Source organism: Eptesicus fuscus, chromosome 18 (genome assembly GCF_027574615.1).
Source record: "Eptesicus fuscus isolate TK198812 chromosome 18, DD_ASM_mEF_20220401, whole genome shotgun sequence".
In the NCBI taxonomy this organism is placed as follows: domain Eukaryota; kingdom Metazoa; phylum Chordata; class Mammalia; order Chiroptera; family Vespertilionidae; genus Eptesicus; species Eptesicus fuscus.
The window spans coordinates 41,037,325-41,056,986 of record NC_072490.1 but is presented as its reverse complement, the minus strand read 5'-3'; the positions used below and the strand labels follow the sequence as shown (position 1 = coordinate 41,056,986).

General features: G+C 42.9%; 1 protein-coding gene across 1 annotated transcript in view; it reads left to right on the top strand.

Annotated features, from left to right (window-relative positions):
- Nucleotides 1–19,662, top strand: part of PBRM1 (polybromo 1) — a 140,359-nt gene that overhangs the window by 60,153 nt on the left and 60,544 nt on the right. The window contains exons 19-20 of the mRNA XM_008151491.3: nt 4,903–5,545; nt 12,954–13,165. Of these exons, the coding sequence (XP_008149713.3) occupies nt 4,903–5,545; nt 12,954–13,165 (855 nt within the window). The remainder of the gene's footprint in view (nt 1–4,902; nt 5,546–12,953; nt 13,166–19,662) is intronic.

The window sequence follows — 19,662 nt, the reverse complement described above, 5'->3', positions numbered from 1 at the left end:
GCCAGCCAACCTCGCAGCCCCTCCCCCCTGCCGGCCTGCCCCTGATTGGACTCTCGCACCCCAATCTAGAGGGGGGCGGCCGGCCAAACACCCTCGCCAGCCATACCCCCAATCAGCCAGTCCCACCACAGTAGGCCCGCAGCCCCTCCCCCTATGGGCCCCCACCACCCTGATCGGCCTCCAGCCCCTCCCCCAGGCTGGCCCCGCCTCTGATCTCCCTCCCACCCCAATAGGGGGGCAGGGCCAGCCTGCCAACCTCCTGAAGCCCTTCCCCCCACCTGACCCCACCCCAGATTGGCTCCCCTACCCTATTAGGGGGAGGGCTGGCCAGCCAACCACCCATGGCCCCTCCCCCAGGCCACTGGCACCCCGACTGGCACCCCTTACAGCATTTGGGTTGGGGCCAGCCAGCCCACCACCCAAAGCCCCTCCCCATGGCCGGCCCTGCCCCCAATCAGGGGCGGGGCCTACCAGTCAATTGCCCACAGCCCCTTCCCCAAGCCAGCCCATCTCTGATGGCCCCGATTGGGGTGGGCCAGCCAACCAACCCCCCCCCCCCCCCCCCCTCCCCGCCATCTCCTCCTCCCAACAGGCCCAGCCCCAATCTGCCCCCATAGGGGCCGGGCTTGCTATATGAATTCATGCACTGGGCCCTAGTTACATATAGGATTACATATGTCTCCTTTTCCTTTACCCCCATCGAGTCTCCCCAGCCACCCTCCACCCCCAGCACATGCCCTCACCTCCCTAGTGTCTGTGTCCATTGGTTATGCTTATATACATGCATACAAGTACTTTGGTTGATCTCTTACCTCCCCCACACACACACCTTCCCTCTGAAGTTTGAATGGTCTCTTCAATGCTTCTCTGTCTCTGGATCTATTTTATCAGTTTATGTTGTTCATTATATTCCACAAATGTATCTTTCTCCGACTGACTTATTTCACTTAGCATAATGCTCTCCGTTTCCATCCATGCTGTTGCGAAGGGTAAGAGTTGTTTGTTTTTTACAGCAGCGTAGTATTCCATTGTGTAGATGTACACATTTTTTTAATCCATTTGTCTGCTGATGGGCACTTAGGCTGTTTCCAAATCTTAGCTATTGTAAATTGTGCTGCTATGAACATAGGGGTGCATATGTCCTTTCTGATTGGTGTTTCTGATTTCTTGGGATATACTAGTATTCCTAGAAGTGGTATTACTGGGTCAGATGGGAGTTCCATTTTTAATTTTTTGAGGAAACTCCATACTGTTTTTCATAGTGGCTGCATCAGTCTGCATTCCCACCAGCAGTGCGTGAGGGTTCCTTTTTCTCCACATCCTCGCCAGCACTTGTTGTTTGTCCATTTATTGATGATAGCCATTCTGACAGGTGTGAGATGGTATCTCATTGTCATTTTGATTTGCATCTCTCAGATGATTACTTTGAGCATCTATACATATAAAGAGGTAATATGCTAATTGTCCATTACGGTGTCCCAGTAACGACCAATTTGCATATTGATGGAGACCAGCAGGAAGCTGCGCATGCAGCAAGGGGCGGGAGGCCGGAGCCAAGTTCCCAGGGGTCTGAGGAGAGTGCCTGACAGGAGCCCGGACTGCAAAGAAGGAAGAGGAAGCGGCCACGGGGAGCTCTTCCAATCCCTCTGCACAGACACCCTACCTCAGCCACTGCACCCCTGGGGGGATGGACAGACACCTTACCCCAGCCCCCGCATACCCGGGGGGCTGGGGAGAAGACCCAGCCTCAGGGGTAGCTGCAGCCCTCACCTCCAACTTCCAATCTCTTCCCCTGCCACCCCCGCCAGGGGCGCCCACGACAATAGCACACTGGTGACCACCCGTCAACGCCCCCAGGGCCCGCGGCCCACCGCTGCTGGGCCCCCTCCACTGGGGCCGACCACGCCTCTCTTCCCTACAGCTCCAGACTAGGGTGGAGGCAGGCCTGAGCGGCCCCCCAGGTTCAGACCCTTCCTCCCGACAGCAGCAGCGCCATCTCCACAGCAGAAGCTCGCTGAATCTCACTGGGGGCACGGCTAAGCCCTCCCTCCTAGCCCACCTGGCTCTGCCCTGGCCCGGCCCCCACCCCACTCCAGGAGATTGGAGCCCCGCCCTGAGCAGGTACAGCTGTGAAACAGCCATGTACAATTTAAAGAATGGTGCCAAGTGGGTAGGTTTGATAGTTACTGCCCCCTGCCAGCGCCTCCAGGGATGACCACCGCTACAGGGCTGGTGGCCAGAGCCCGCCCCTCCAAAGCCTGCGGAACCCTCTGCAAAGCTTCCATAGCTACAGTCCTAGGAAACAATCATGCCCGCCTCCCCTAATCAGCACCTGCTACCTGCGAGGATACCCGCGAGCTTAAAAATAACATTCCCTTCCCATTTAGACATCACTTACTTGATGAAGCATTTCTAGGTTTATTAGCTCAGAACCACCTCATGACAATCCAGTGAGGTAGGCAGAGAAGAGATTATAATTCCCATGGTATATGCGTGTGTATTCAGAAATGAAGCTCAGAGAGGAAAAGTGTCAAGCCCAGTGGTTCCCAAGGTGCAGCACACACCCCACAGAGGAAGAAATTTTATTTTAAGAGTGGGCAATTTGAGAATGAGTTAACAGTGAATTTTTTGCATTTCTTATGGTTCTAGGGGTCCTCATCTACAGAGTATCCTACATAATAAAAGGCTAATATGCAAATGACCGAATGGTGGAATAACCAGTCACTATGATGCGCGCTGACCACCAGGGGGCAGACGCTCAACGCAGGAGCTTCCCCCTGGTGGTCAGTGTGCTCCCACAAGGGGAGAGCCTCTCAGCCAAAAGCCAGGCTCACAGCTGGTGAGCACAGCGGCAGTGGTGGGAGCCTCTCCCACCTCCATGGCAATGCTAAGGATGTCCAACTGACGGTTTAGGCCCACTAAGCCATCAGTCAGACATCTCCCCAGGGCTCCCGGACTGCAAGAGGGCGCAGGCCAGGCTGAGGGACCCCTGCCCCAAGTGTACAAATTTCGTGCACCGAGCCTCTAGTGTTTTCATATGTCTCTTGGCCTTCTATATGTTCACTTTTGAAAAGTGTCTGTTTAAGTCCTTTGCCCATTTTTTTACTGGATTATCTTCTTTTTGTTAAGATGTATGCGTTCCCTATAAATTTTGGAGATTAGGCCCTTATCAGATATAACATTGGTAAATATGTTCTCCCATGCAATGGGCTTTCTTGTTCTTTAAGCTTCTACACAGCAAAAGAAACCATCAACAAACACACATTGCATTTTAATGATGCTTCTTTTAATTTGTAAATTCCTCTCTTTTTATTTTTTCCTTCACAGTTTATTTGTTGAAGAATTTAGGTTTGTACTATAGTTTCCCACAGTCTGGGTTTTGCTAATTGCATTTCTTTGCATGCTCTTTTGGCCTTTGTATTTCCTATAATTGGAGCCAGAGACTTGATCAGATTTATATTTGATCCTCATCCCCTCCCTTTGACACAAAGTCCAACATCAGAGGTAATATATTGTCTTCCATCAGGTGGCATGTGATATCTGGTTGTTTCTGTCCATTGTGTTAAGAGATAGTGATTTATTAAAGAGATGTAAAAGTAGTGATAATTTTATGTTAACATTTCTTACTCAGTTACCAACTGGAATACTTATAGAGAAACCTTGCCTCATTCAATATTGGATTACCTGGTGGTACAGATTTTGGTTGTTTTTGTTTTTTGAAAGGATAAAAGCTAGGTTTTCCTCCATCCCCCCTTTATTTACCATTTTTCAGAATACTGCATTGGTTTACTGACATCTCCAACATTTACCCAGTTATTTGTTCACTAGAGGCCCAGTCCCTCAGCCCAGCCGGTGCCCTCTTGCTCCCTGTGGGGAGCGGACCTAAGCCATCAGTCAGACATCCTTAGCGCTGCCACGGAAGTGTGAGAGGCTCCTGCCACCACTGCTGCAACTCACCAGCCGTGAGCCTGGCTTCTGGCTGAGCGGCATTCCCCCTGTGGGAGTGCACTGACCAGGGGGCAGCTCCTCCGTTGAGCATCTGCCAGAGATGGTCAGTGTGCATCATAGCGACCAGTTGTTCTGCCATTTGGTCAATTTGCATATTTGCCTTTTATTATATAGGATTTTTATGTGTCGTTAAGAACTACTAGATTTAAACATATTGCTGAATTTTAACTCATTTAGTTATTGTCCTTATTGATGCTCATGTTGTCCCAGGCTGGTTGCTATGTTCTTTTGACATGGCCATGGTAAGAAGTCATTGATATTTTTTTTTTTTTTTTTTTTTTACTGTCTTGTGTTTTAAAATATTCTAGGCTCATCTTGTACAGAGTGGGAATTGGCCATTTGCCAAAAAGTTACTGACATTAGTATTTGAAATCAGTATTTCAAAACTATAATATGTTCAGTCAAAACTATATAGGATATACTACTACTGGGTTGGTCATTGTTTCTAGGTTTTTCATTGAACAGACTTAGGAAGGGTGTGTGTGTGTGTTTTATATTTAAAGATAAAATACATTATAAGTTCATACTATTACTCTCAATTGAGATGTAAAACTACAAGGTGTCCTGTTTTAACATCTTTCTCTTCTTTTACTCATGATGAAGCTCTCAGTTCTCAAGGATTCCACTGGTGATGGAATTAGAATGCCACATAACTACTCATTTTCTTTATTCTCCCATATTCAAATAACAGTATTTACTCTCCAACCAAAAACATGATTATTGAAACAGAATAAATTTTTCCCAGTTCTTTTTTTGCAATAGAATATATTTCACTAGAGATACGATAATTACTATGTTTTACAAATCACTTGAAATAGTCCCTTTCTACCAACTATGTACAAATTTAGGTTCTTTTATTTCATTTTATCCATTTAACATTAACTCTTTTTTCAGGTAGGAAGAGTGGTGTTTCTCCTAAAAAATCAAAATACATGACTCCAATGCAGCAGAAACTAAATGAAGTATATGAAGCTGTAAAGAACTATACTGATAAGAGGGGTCGCCGCCTCAGTGCCATATTTCTGAGACTCCCCTCCAGATCTGAGCTGCCTGACTACTACCTGACCATTAAAAAGCCAATGGACATGGAAAAAATTCGAAGTCATATGATGGCCAACAAATACCAAGATATAGACTCCATGGTTGAGGACTTCGTTATGATGTTTAACAATGCCTGTACATACAATGAGCCTGAGTCTTTGATCTACAAAGATGCCCTTGTCCTACACAAAGTCCTGCTTGAAACTCGGAGAGACCTGGAGGGAGATGAGGACTCTCATGTTCCAAATGTTACCTTGCTGATTCAAGAGCTTATCCACAATCTTTTTGTGTCAGTCATGAGTCACCAAGATGATGAGGGAAGATGCTACAGTGATTCCTTAGCAGAAATTCCTGCTGTGGATCCCAGCTTTCCAAACAAACCTCCTCTTACTTTTGACATAATTAGGAAGAATGTTGAAAATAATCGCTACCGGCGGCTTGATTTATTTCAAGAGCATATGTTTGAAGTATTGGAAAGGGCAAGAAGGATGAATCGGTATGTTTTCAAAGCCATTTCTTTTTTTCTTTTTTTTTCTTTTTAATAAACTGTGATCTTTATTGTAAAACTGAAGAAAGAATTCTGCTTTGATACACTATTTCAGCTTAGGTGCATGATTACAGTTGGTGGAGTGCTATTTTGAATTCTAATTAACCATAACTTCTAGAGAGAAAGCATCTAGATTAGGACTGATGAGAAGAAGGAATAAGACAAAATTGGAGATCTGTTGAAAAGCAAAACTTAAAATACAGCCTTTCACAAATTTTTAGGAGAGATAGTGGAAGGAAGGGGGAGAGACAGAAACATCCATGTGAGAGAGAGACATTGATTGGTTGCTTTCTGCATTCAGGGCCAGGGATCGATCCTGCAACCAAGGTACATGCCTCTAGCTGGAATTGAACCTGGGACCCTTCAGTCCACGGATTGATTCTCTATCCACTGAGCCAAACCGGTTTAGATCACAAAATATTTTTTTAAAGGATAAATTTTGTAATTAGAAATCATTATATGGTTTTCTTTTGAAGGTTGATTTCTATTCAAGTATATTTTAAATAAATTAAAATTGTTCTAAGGTATTGATCTGAGATTAAACTGATTTAAATTTGGTCACCATTTCAAGTACCTAAAAGGACTTTTTTTTTCTTTTTGATCCTCACTGGAGGATGTTTTTCCATTGGTTTTTTAGAGAGAGGGAAAGACATAAATATCATTGTGAGAGAAACATTGATTGGTTGTCTCCTGCATGAGCCCTGACCAAGGCCCAGGCCAGGAAGGAGTCTGCAACTGAGGTATATGCCCTTGACTGGAATCAAACCCAGGACCCTTCGATCTGCAGGCCGACACTCTGTCCACTGAGCCAAACTGTCCAGGGCAGTACTTTCTTTTTTTTTCTTTTTTTAATCTCAGATTTCTAACTTTAAGTGCCTTCTGCTGACATTAAATGTTCTAAAAGAAGCAATTAAATTTCCATCAAGCTTAAATTCCCTTTTAATTTTGATTTGTCATACATTTTTGCCACCCAACAATAGTATGCTCGACTGTTAAAACAATTTTAATTCAGCAATTACAGTGTGTCTTCTTTATGCTCTCGGAGTCACTTGGAGGAATATAAAAAGTTAAAGATACAGACCCTACCTTCTTAGAGCTTACAGTCTATCATGCTGAGAATTGGACTTTTAGGCAGTTGCCATGGGGTAATTCCTTCTGAGGAGTTTGTGAAGCCTGCATTTGTTTTGGGTCTTGAAAGAAAAATTAATAGTAATGTTTGCTGTTCCTGTTTAGCACCTATTCTTTGTAAATCACCATGGTAAGCACGTTATGTAAATAATCTGCAAATTCTAGATAATCTCTAGTATAGCCATTCTAGGTAGGTGATAATCTTCCTAGTTTGCATGTGAAATAGAAATGCACAGCGTGGCCCATGTGGATCAGTGGTTGAGCGTTGACCCATGAACCAAGAGATCACCAGTTTGATTCTTGGGTTGGGGCACATACTCACGTTGTAGGCAGCCACTTGATGTTTCTCTCTCTCCATCCCACTCCATTCCTTTCTCTCTAAAATCAATAAAAACATTAAAAAAAAAAATAAGTGCACAGAGAGAAGTTGCCCAAAGCCACATAACTAGTAAGTGTGGTGGCTCATTTTGTTACCCACTGTAGAGGGCTAGGACTGAGACAGTCCCCAAGACACCAGTCATGGAGCACAGCCATGAATGATAAGACTTGAGCAGCTGTATGCACTAAGAACTTGAAGTCTGACGATTGTGATAGGACCTATGCTTAGGGAAAAATAATTCCAGGCATGAGACAACATATAACAAATGGATATTTAGTAAAGATGATGCAGTAAGGAACTCTGCACTAGAGTTCTAAAAAGACTTGAGACATCAGAAAAAATGGAAGCATGGGTGAGATTCACATAGGACAAGTGGTATGAGTGATGGCATAGGGTTAGGAAAGGAATATGGTGTGTTCAAGGAACAGGTGGAGGTGGGTTCAGATTGGAGAGGCCCTGGAGTGACCCATTTAGGAAATGGTCCTTATTCTTCAGCAGTGGAAATAGAAATAAAGAGGAAGACCAAGGGTGGGGGAGGGTGTGGGTGTGTGTGTGTGTGTGTGTGCGCGCAAGCAAATGCATTTTGCAGTCAAATCTGCGTTTGTCAATTATTTTTATTCAACAAATGTTTATCGAGTGGCTATCAGTTAGGAGCATTATCTGAATGCATGGGATACACCAGTGGACAAAACAGACAAACCCTGCTTTCATGGAGTTTAGACTTCTGACTTCTGTTCTTGTTCTCAGTTTAGTTTAGTCTGTAAGTCTAAAGTCACTCTCTACCACATCCCCATTATATCTTGGTGTTAGTTCTGTGAGTCTTTCAAAGTACATTTGTCTCTTAGATTATTAGCAATTTATCTTATATAGGTAACATGATTTATTTTAAGAATTAATCAGATTTGTATCCCAAGGAAATGAGGTTTTTTTTCATTCTCCTGTTGATGTGACTGATGCTTGCTTTTGAAGCCTGGTAGATAGAGTCTAAGGTTTATTTATATAAGAAAGTGATCCGTTTCACTCTCATGCCCAGAGCTTTGTTGTAAAACATGAGGAATGAATATCATACACAGTACTTAAGAAAAACTCATGCTGCCCGGACATTCTGGCTCAGGATTTGAGCATCAAGCTGTAAACCAGAAGGTCAGGGTTTGATTCCCCATCAGGGCACATGCCCAGGTTGCGTGCTCAATCCCCGGTGGGGGGCGTGCTGGAGGCAGCCAATCCATGATTCTCTCTTACGATTGATGTTTCTATCTCTCCCTCTCCCTTCTTCTCTGAAATAAATAAATAAACACACACACACACACACACACACACACACACACACACATACTAGAGGCCCAGTGCATGAAATTTGTGCACGGGGGAGGAGGGGTTTGAGGGGGTGTCCCTCAGCCCAGCCTGCACCCTCTCAAATCTGGGATTCCTCTCACAATCCAGGACTGCTGGCTCCCAACTGCTTGCCTGCCTGCCTTCCTGATTGCCCCTAACCGCTTCTGCCTGCCAGCCTGATCACCCCCTAACCACTCCCCTGCCAGCCTTATTGATGCCTAACTGCTCCCCTGCCAGCCTGTTTGCCCCTAACTGCCCTCCCCTGCAGGCCTGGTCACCCCTAATTGCCCTCCCCTGCAGGCCTGGTCACCCCTAACTGCCCTCCCCTGCAGGCCTGGTCCCCCCCAACTGCTCTCCCCTACAGTCCTGGGTCTCCCCCAACTGCCCTTCCCTGCAGGCCCGGTTGCCCCCAATTTCCCTCCTCTGCCAGCCTGGTCACCCCTTACTGCCTTCCCCTGCAGGCTTGATCGCCCCCAACTGCCCTCCCTTGCAGGCCTGGTCCCTCCCAACTGTCCTCCCCTGCTGGCCATCTTGTGGTGGCCAACTTGTGTCCACATGGGGGCAGCCATCTTGTGTATTGGAGTGGTGGTCAATTTGCATATTACTCTTTTATTATATAGGATAGAGGCATGGTGCACAGGTGGGGGCCAGCTGGTTTGCCCTGAAGGATGTCCGAGATCAGGGTGGGGGTTCCCTTGGTGCGTGGGGCGGCCTGGGTGAGGGTTCCTGTGGTGGTTTGCAGGCCGGCCATGCTCCCCAGAGACCCAAGTGGAGGCCCTGGTATCTGGGATTTATTTATCTTCTATAATTGAAACTTTGTAGTGGAGGTCAAGGCAGGCCAGGGCTGCAGGAGCTTGGCTTCCTCCATTGCTGGGGGCAACCCAAGCCTCCTGCTCTCTCCAGCTCCGCGGCTGCCCCAATTTTTGTTGGGATTTATTTATCTTCTATAATTGAAACTTTCTAGCCTTGAGTGGAGGCCTGGGCCCGACAGGGTGTGAGGAAAGCTTGGCTTCCTCCATTGCCGGGAAAACGCAAGCCTACTGCTCTCTCGGTGGCCGCAGCCGTCTTGGTTGGGTTAATTTGCATACTCGCTCCTGATTGGCTTGTGGGCATGGCTTGTGGGTGTAGCGGAGTGATGGCTAATTTGCATATTATTCTTTTGTTAGATAGTGATGGCTAATTTGCATATTATTCTTTTGTTAGATACACATACACACACTAGAGGCCCAGTGCACAGATTCGTGCACCGGTGGGGTCTCTCAGCCTGGCCTGCGCCCTCTCGCAATCTGGGGCCCCTTGGGGGATGTCAGAGAGCCAGTTTCAGCCTGATCCCCACAGTCCAGGCCAAGGGACCCTACTGGTGCACAAATCTGTGCACCTGGCCTCTAGTATGCATAAAATATCTTTGGTTAATCTCTTCCCGCCCTCCCCTCTTCCCCCTTCTTTCTGAGATTCATCAGTCCTGTTTCATGTTTCCATGCCTGTGGTTTCCACTCCTGCGTTGAGCATCTGTTCCCTGGTGGTCAGTGCGCATCATAGCTATCGGATGGTCGGATAGTCGCGTAGGCTTTTATATATGTACTAGAGGCCCAGTGCATGAAATTTGTGCATGGGGGGTGGGCAGGTCCCTCAGCCCTGCCTGCACCCTTCCCAATCCGGGACCCCTCAGGGGATGTCCGACTGCTGGTTTAGGCCCCATCTTGCAGGGGATCCCTCTTGTAATCTGGGACCGCTGGCTCCTAACTGCTTGCCTACCTGCCTCATCACCCCTAACTGCTCCCCTGCCAGCCTGATCACCCCTAACCGTCTCTACCTTGGCCCCTGTACCTGGGACCCAGGCTTCCCTCCCTCTGGCTGGCCGAAGGCCCCTGGGACCCGGGCTGGCTTTCCCCGGGACCGCGGGCAGCTTCGCCTGGGCCTGTCAGGAAGCAAGTCCATAAGACTTCTGGTCTAATTAGCCTATTACCCTTTTATTAGTATAGATGTGTGTGTGTGTGTGTGTGTGTGTGTGTGTGTGTGTGTGTGTGTGTGTGTTTAAATAAATAAAAACCTACACTGGGTGAGTGGAGGTGGGAAAGGGTAGTATAGGGAGGATAAATGATGATAGAAAAAAATAAAAGGGGGGTGGGGAAACCCATGCTGCTGAGATGGAGATGTATCATCAGTTTAGTGAATGATAATAAACCATGGCTTTATTTACTATATTGCCAGTCATGAAGATAGATGTCCCAAAAATATTAAGTTCATGAATTTAATGAAGTTCATATGCAGTAGATTTTTATGTTCACACTTATCCTTATCCACCACTGCTCCCAACATCACATCACCTAGGACTTCATACCCTGAAATAGAAGGGATCTGAACAGAGGCATAGAAAAGTGCACTCAGATGACAGTAGTTTGTCTATCAGAAGTATTCAGTAATAGCACAGTGCTGACTCCTGCCAGTTGGCCTCAACTTTCCTAATCTGCTGGCAATAGTCCAGGATTAAGTAAGTGTTCTGACTCCATTGCAGGTCTGACATATCTGTAAGGATTACCCATCAATTATGTGTAATAAGAGTTATTTCTTTTTTCATTTTGAGATTTTGTTATTGCACATTCAGGGAATACCTAGCCTCTTAGATTAACAGATTCTTCATATTATTTTGTTTAAATAAATAAAATAGAAAGGATATGTCCGATGTTTAAAGGCTCTGTAAGGAAACATCCAGCCCTTGTCAGTTTGGCTCAGTGGATAGAGTGTTGGCCTGCTTACTGAAGGGTCCCAGATTCAGGTTTGATTCTGGTCAAGGGCACATGCCTGGGTTGCAGGCTCAATCCCCGGCCCTGGTCAGGGCTCATGCAGGAGGCAGCCAATCGATGTGTCTCTCTCACATCAATGTCTCTCTGTCTCTCCCCCTCCCTTTCTCTCTCTAAAAAAGTCAATTGAAAAATATCCTCAGATGAGGATTAACAACAAAAAGGAATATCCATTACTAAACCACATGACATGATGGAATTATAAATTTGCCCCTTTTTTTCATTGTAACATTGATTACCAAAAGTGTTTTAATTTTATATTTAAAATTGTAAGCTATTATAAAATGATTTTTAATTTCTAGTGAACAGTCTTCAGATATTTCTATTCAGAAAACAAGCATCAAAATAGTGTTGTAGGAGTTTCCTTCATTGGTCAGTTTTATTCTTACTGCTTTCCCTACAAGTATTAGCATTTCTAAAATGTGCGAAGAGTTATAAAAACTTTCTGGAAACATCCATTTTGGTTGTTATTGGTAGTATTTTGAGATTTTTTGCCATTTCATCTTTTCTGATGAAGAGAAGCGGGGCAGGGGGAGCTTTGCTAAAGCCTGATGCTCTGGTAGTGGGTGTCAGCAGGCCACACTCGCCTGACCAGAAAGAATGTCTATTAAAACTGTTGCTAAGACTTTGTCTGTGGTTACCTTTGTGAATACTTTTTTCAGACCCTGGTATTCTTACTTAATATAGTTATACACGAGGCCCGGTGCACAAATTCATGCACAGGTGGGGTCCAGCCAGCCCGCCTTCATGGGACCCCATCGGGCCCGGCCAGCAGTGGGGAGGGGCCACAGGTGGTTGGCTGGCTGGCCCCACTTCCAGTTGGGGTGTTGGGAGCCGATCGGGGCCCGAATCAGGCTGGTTGGCTGCTGCAGTGCATGTCATAGCCACCGGTCATTCTGGTTGTTCCGCTGTTCCAGTCGCTGGGCCTTTATATAGAGAGATTTAGGCCTTCCTCAGACCACAGTAAATTGAAATAGTAAAATGCCTACCAGTACAAATTCTGAACTTATTTTGCCTAGCCCTCTCATTTAAAGACTTTTAAAAGTTTTCAATATGACATAATTTTTTCCATCTCTCTGTTGCCTCTGATGGTTCCCAAGAATTATATGGTTATTTCTGGGAAATTAAATGAACATTGACCTTGAACTATTATAGGATCCCGCATGACTTTACAATTTAAGTCAAATATTCTCTGAGTCATACCAACCTAGGCAACTATGATATGCAAATCCAAAAAGGAAGAAAAGAGACATTGCCTAAATCTTTTGTCAACACTTTATGTAACGCGTTGGTCCCTCAATTAAGAGAAAGTAAAAATTAATCCAAAGGTTAGATGCAAGTCAGCGTTGCACATGATATAGAAGCTTAGTATAGTTCTTGATTTTGGTAGCCTCCTTCTGTTGTCAAAATCAACTGGTGCATATGCCATGTTTCCCTTCTACCCCAAAACTGTACGAGGCCTTTCCTTTTATAGGAGTTGTGCAAGGAGCAAGCCTTCATGAAAAGGAAACTGGTGGGCATGAGGCTTACCAATGAAAAAGGACTTATCAAGTTCTGTTCTAACGAATTTTAAGGAGATAACCTTCTTAGAACTTTGCAGAAGTACCATTATATCAATTAACATTATAGAAGCATTTGATAGAATTTAATATGTAATTGGGGTGTTTAAAAGAAGCAGCTTGTATGTCAATAGATACTCTTGATGTTGTTATAGGACAGATTCTGAAATATATGAAGATGCAGTAGAGCTTCAGCAGTTTTTCATTAAAATTCGTGATGAACTCTGCAAAAATGGAGAGATTCTTCTTTCACCAGCACTCAGCTATACTACAAAGCATTTGCATAATGATGTGGAGAAAGAGAAAAAGGAAAAATTACCAAAAGAAATAGAGGAAGATAAACTAAAACGAGAAGAAGAAAAAAGAGGTTAGTTTCTTTAATATCAAGAAATATACTATACTATTTTCTGGCTTGCCTTATAATTAGCTGTGGAGTAGAGTCCTGTTTGAATAAATGAAGACTCAAGGTGTTGACACTTTCAAAATAGACATGGTAAGATGGAAATGTTTTTTATCAATATCAATTTGGTCATCAGACTAGAAAAAGATTGGAAGTTACATGTGACACAGCTATTATCCTGATATTTCAGAAACATAGTCAATTAATTCACAAGTGTGGGAGATTAATACTATTTGTAGATAAAAACCTAAGGGGCCCAGCTAGGACTAGAAAGCACTCTCAGCTTTCTAGCCCCATTATTCAGCAATATGGGTCTTCTCATACAGACTCTAGGCCAGATAAGTAGAGGGTATTTTGACTGAACCTGATAACTAGAAGGAATTTTTAAAATTTTAATTGTACCAATCTAAAATATTACTTCGAGTCACTTGTCATAAGTTAGAAATATTTTGACAGTGGGAGCTTTTATTAGAAATGTGTTCATTGCTGATAAAGTTCAAGTCACATAGATACCTTGAATATATGACTTCCTAAGAGTTATACTAGTATTTAGCATCAAATCTGCTCTGTTTCCCCCCACCCAGGCAAAAAAAACAAACAAATTAAGTTGATTTAAACAAATTTTTATAAGCAATGGCATATGCAAAAAAGAAGAGAAAGGAACCTGGTTGGTGAGAATAATAATTTTACCAGCACAGGGCTAGCTGCAAAATCCAGCAGTTTTGCTGTCAGAGGGGATGAACTCATTTAGGATGGCAATTGAGGGGGTGAGGAGGGTCTCTGTCTTTGCCAGCAAAAAGTGATTGATGCAAAAATGAATGGGGTAAATATACGGCTTTACTAGTCCAAAATGACAAAGGGGTTGAGGAATATTAGCTGTAGAAGGGGTGAAATAAGTTCTCCACACAGGCTTAGATGATTGGAAAACTATGCATGTGCAAGGGAAATATGAGAAGTGGATGTAAATCAAAATGCAAGTGATACTTGAAAGTTGGCTACAATTTTGAATGTAGTCCCCAAGCCACACTTTCATAAAGACATAAGACATATCAGACTGAATACAGATAAATCATTAGAGGTTGAATCCTTACAGGTTTGAGTACTTGAGTACAATCACCACCTAAATCATTCGTTGGTTGTTAGCTGTACAGACTTAGGAGCAGCCCTTCTTGTCATGTGTCTTTTTTTTTTTTTAATTTCTTTATTGATTAAGGTGTCACATATTTGTCCTCATCCCCCCATTCCCATCCCACACCCCTCCCCACGGATGCCCCCACCCCCTTGTTGTCCTTAACCATTGGTTAGGCTCGTATGCATGCACACAAGTCCTTTGGTTGGTCTCTTCCCCCCTTCCCCTACCCTCCCTCTGAGGCCCGACAGTCCGGTCGATGCCTCCTTGTTTCTGGGTCTGTTCTTGTTCATCAGTCTATGTTGTTCATCATTGGAGTCTCAGAGGAGAGGAGAGAAAGAAGGGGGGAGAAAAGTATTTGAATACATAATGGCTGAAAATGTCTCAAATTTGATATAAACATTAACCTACAGTTCCAAGAATACCAAGTAAGAGCACACAAAGAGAACCACATCTAGATATATCATAATCAAACTGCTGAAAGAAAAAATCTTGAAAGGAGCAAAACAAATCATCGTGTTAAAAATAAATAAATAATATGGTAATGGCTCATAAGCGATAGTAGAGGCCAGAAAGCAGTGGAATGATATTCAGAGTGCTGAAAGGGAAAAAATTGAACCAAGAATTTTATATCCAGCAAAACTATCCTTCAGAAATGAAGCTGGAATAAGACATTCCCAGATAAACAAAAACTGAGAGTATCCACTGCTGGCAGATCTTCCCTATCAGAAATAATAAAGGAAGAGCTTTGGGCCAAAAGAAAATGATACCAGGTGATAACTAGAATTCATAAGAAGTACTGAGGAGTATTGTAAATGCTAAATATGTGGGTAAATGTAAAAGACTGTGTTTGCATTTTTTCCCCACTTATTTTATTTTTTAAAATATTAGGTTATTTAAAGAGATTATTGTAATACTATTGTTATAACATTTATAGAATTACAGCAGATCCTCAAATACAAATTTTGTCCAATATTTCATTATAATATTGATGAGATGAAGTAAAACCTTAACTCTTGTTTATATCAATTAGCCTATAGTAAAAATTTGTTATGCATCATTTTGTTGTTGTTGTTAATCCTCACCTGAGAATATTTTTCCATTGATTTTTAGGGAGAGTGGAAGAGAGAGGGAAAGACAGAGAGAAACATTGATGTGAGGGAAACACATCGATTGGTTGCCTCCTGCATGAGCCCCGACCAGGGCCCGGGCCAGGGAGGAGCCTACAACCAAGGTACGTGCACTTGACCGGAATCGAACCCTGGACCCTTTTGTCCACAGGCTGATGCTCTATCCACTGAGCCAGACAGCTAGGGCTGTTATGCATCATTTTGCTTAAAGTTGATTATCAACTGCTAAGTGAGGACTTAATGTTTATGACAGTAACAGCACAAAAAAACAGAGCTATATTGGAGCAAAGTTGCATAATTTAATGAAATTAAGCCAGTATTAACCTGAAGTAGATGGTGGTAAATTAAAGATGCATATTGTAATGCCACTTGAAAAAAATTAGCAAAAAAAGTTAACACAGGAATTAAAATGAGACTCCAAAAATGTTTGCTTAATATAAATGAAAGCAGTAAAGGAGAAAAAAAGGAACAATAAGACATATTAAAACAAATAGCAAAATGGCAGGCATGAATTCAGTCATATTAATAATTACCTTACATATTGTGAATAGGCTAACCATGCCAATCATAATGCATTGATTATCAGACAATTTAAAAAGTAAGATTCAACTATATACTGTCTATAAGAAAATCATTTTAGCCCAGCCAGTGTGGCTCAGAGGTTGCATGTCAACCTGTGAACCAGAAGGTCCCTGTTGGATTCCCAGTCAGGGCACATGCCCAGGTTGCAGGCTTGTTCCCCAGTAGGGGATGTGCAGGAGGCAGCCCATCAATGATTCTTTCTCATCATTGATGTTTCTATCTATCTCTCCCTCTCCCTTCCTCTCTGAAAGCAATAAAAATATTTTTTTACAAACAATAATTTTAGATTTAAAGCCATAAATAGGTTGAAAGGAAAAGGAGGGGGGAAATATACCATGAAAATAGTAACCATAGTGAATTGGAGTGGCTATATTAATATCAGACAAATAGAATTTAAGAGGGAAAATATTACTAGAGATTAAGAGGAATATTTCCTAATGTTAAAAGGATCAAGACATTTGAAATATATAATATTCATAAATGTATATACACTTAACAGTGGATCCTAAAAAGGTGTGATGGAAAAGTGACATACTTGAAAAGAGAAATAATTCAACAATTATAATTCAGTACTCCTTTATCAGCAACTAATAGACCAACTAGACCAAAAATCAGCAAAAATATAGAATATTGAATAACAATGTTATAGACTGAATGTTTGTGTTCACCCCCAACCCCCCACAAAAAATTCATGTTATATAGCCTAATCGCCAATGTTACATTATTTGGAGATGTGAGAGGTAACTAGGTTTGCATGTAGTCATCATGCTGGGATTAGTGCTAGTATAAGGGGATAAAGAGGAAGAGACAGCTGTCTATGAACCAGAAAGTGAATTCTCACCAGATACCAAATCTGCTGGCACCTTGATTTTAGACTTCTTTGCCTCCAGATCTGTGAGAAATGAATGTTTGTTGTTTCAATCACTCAGTATATGGTGGATTTTTTTATAGCAGTTTGAGCTAAGACAAGGACTATTAACCAACTAGACCTAACATGTGTAAAACACTATACCCAATGACTGCAGTATACACATTCTTGTCGAGCAGCATAGACCATTATTTAGGATAGACCATATACTAGGTCATAGAAACAAAGTTTCAGAAAATATAAAAAGATTGAAATCACAAGTTTGTTCTCTGGAAACAGTGGGATTAGATTAGAAATCAGTAACAGGAAAAAATCTGGAAAGTCCCCAAATATTTGGAAATTAGGCAGTACCTTTCTAAGCCATGGATCAAAGAGCTATCACAAGGACAATTTTAAAAATCTTGAACTGAATGAAAATGAAAACACTAAAATGTATGGGTTATACCTAAAGCAGTTCTTAGTAGAAAGTTTATAGCTTTTAAGTATATATATTAGAAAGCAATAAAAATATAAAATCTCTATTTCCACCTCAAGAAGTTAGAAAACAAAGAGCAAATCAAACATGAAGTAGAGAAAAGAATAAAGATCAAAATGGAAATCAGTGAAAGAGGAAACAGAAAATGCCAATGCTATAAGGGGTATGAAGTTTGGGACCACCATGTTATTTCTATTGACAAAATTTATATAGAATTTTTTTATTTAGTTGGCACTTTTCCTGGCAATGCAAAATTAACCCCCTGCTGACCAGTCCTGAGTATATTTGTGTTTCTGTGTCTGAACATTGCTGACCTGTCACAAGTTAACCTGTGTCTTTTTCTCAACTTGTCAGTCAGTATTTCCAGAGACATGAGGAGCAATACCTCTAATTCTTTCCATCCTTTTATTATGGCAAAAGTTTTTAAAAAAAGATATGTCGAGGCAGAGAAGAACGTTTGAGTGATTTATATGCAAACACTTTGTTTAATTGGCCAAGTGACTTTGGAAGTCAGTTGGAAGATAGTACTTTGTGGGAAGATAGTAATGAGTCTGACATTTTTTTCGATTTCATTATTTCTCAAACCAATTTATACCATCATCAAATGGGAAAATAGACACCACAAAGGCAAAAGAGAAATGTGATGGTTAGTATCCAAAAGTGAAAGTGATTCTAAAGAATAATGGACAGGAAAAGACATTTTACCAGCCTTGGAGGATTATACAAATACGGTATTTCAAGTGTAACTGTTTAATTTGAAGACTCACAAAGTATAAGTGATGTAACCAGTTTATTTTTTTATAAGATTTTTTTCGATTTCATAATTTCTCAAACCAATTTATACCATCACCAAATGGGAAAATACCACAAAACCTCTGCTAAAACTTCACCATGGAACGACATTACAAATATGGACATAAAGATGTTTCTTGGTTTAATTATATTGATGGGACTAACGAAGAAGCTAGAATGAAAAGATTACTGTTCAACCGATTCTTTACTTGAATCACCATATTTCCAAAATGATGACTGGAAAGAGGTTTGAGCAAGTACTTACATTCTTCCATCTAAACAATAATTCACAAACAACATGTAACACAGACCATCTTTACATAGTCAGACCTCTTTTTGATCACTTTATTTTGAAATTTAAGTCTTTACATACCCTGCCAGCATTTAGACCTTCAGCGAGATGACAGGCTACTGCATCCATAAATTATATGATGTGTGAATTACCCTTAACATATCAAAACAGCAGTTACCACTCGATGAAGCAATGATTCCATGGAGAGGACGCATCAGATTCAAGACCTACAATCCAGCAAAAATAATAATTTATGGAATTTTAGTAAGGATACTTTATGAAAGTGAGAGTGGCTATTTTTGCAACTTTGAAATCCTAATATATAAAAACCTTGGGTCCGTCAGGACCGGAGGCTTGACCAACCAGAAGTCAGTCCTGCAGTCAGTGTTGGGTTGCCGTGGCAACCTAGCACTGACTGCCTGCTGCTGCAGGCACAGTGACCCAGCACTGACTGCTGAGGGGGCTGTAAATCAGGCCCGGAGAGAGGCCTGAAGAGAAGCAGGGTCTGATCTGTAGCCTGTTTGGCAGCTGTTGATCAGCACTTGCCTCTCTCTTTCTCTCCTGGCCGGGCCAGCAGCTGCGCCTCCATTTCTCTCCAGGCCTCCACCGGGGCTACTGATCAGCCCTGCCTTTCTTTTTCTTTTTTCTTTTTTCTTTTTTTAAATATATTTTATTGATTTTTTTTACAGAGAGGAGGGAGAGGGATAGAGAGTTAGAAACATCAGTCAGCTGCCTCTTGCACACCCCCCACTGGGGATGTGCCCGCAACCAAGGTACATGCCCTTGACCAGAATCGAACCTGGGACCCTGCAGTCCACAGGCCGATTCTCTATCCACTGAGCTAAACCAGTTAGGGCAGCCCTGCCTTTCTGATCAGGCCCCATTGATAGGCCCAGAGATGCTGATTGGCATAGAAACCGACCAATCAGAACCAGATCTGGGTGAAGTGTGAGGAGTCAGTGGCTGCCTAGGAGGCGGAGCTTTTGACCAGCAGAGGAGGGCAGTTGGGGGCGAGGTCAGGCCTGCGGGGGAGGGCAGTGGGGGCGAGATCAGGCTTGCAGAGGAGGGCAGTTAAGGGTGATCAGGCAGGCAGAGGCATTTAGGGGCAATCAGGCTGGCAGGGAATGGCCGTTGGTGGCAAGATCAGGCCGGCGGGGGAGGCCCATTGGGGGCGAGATCAGGCCAGCAGGGGAGGG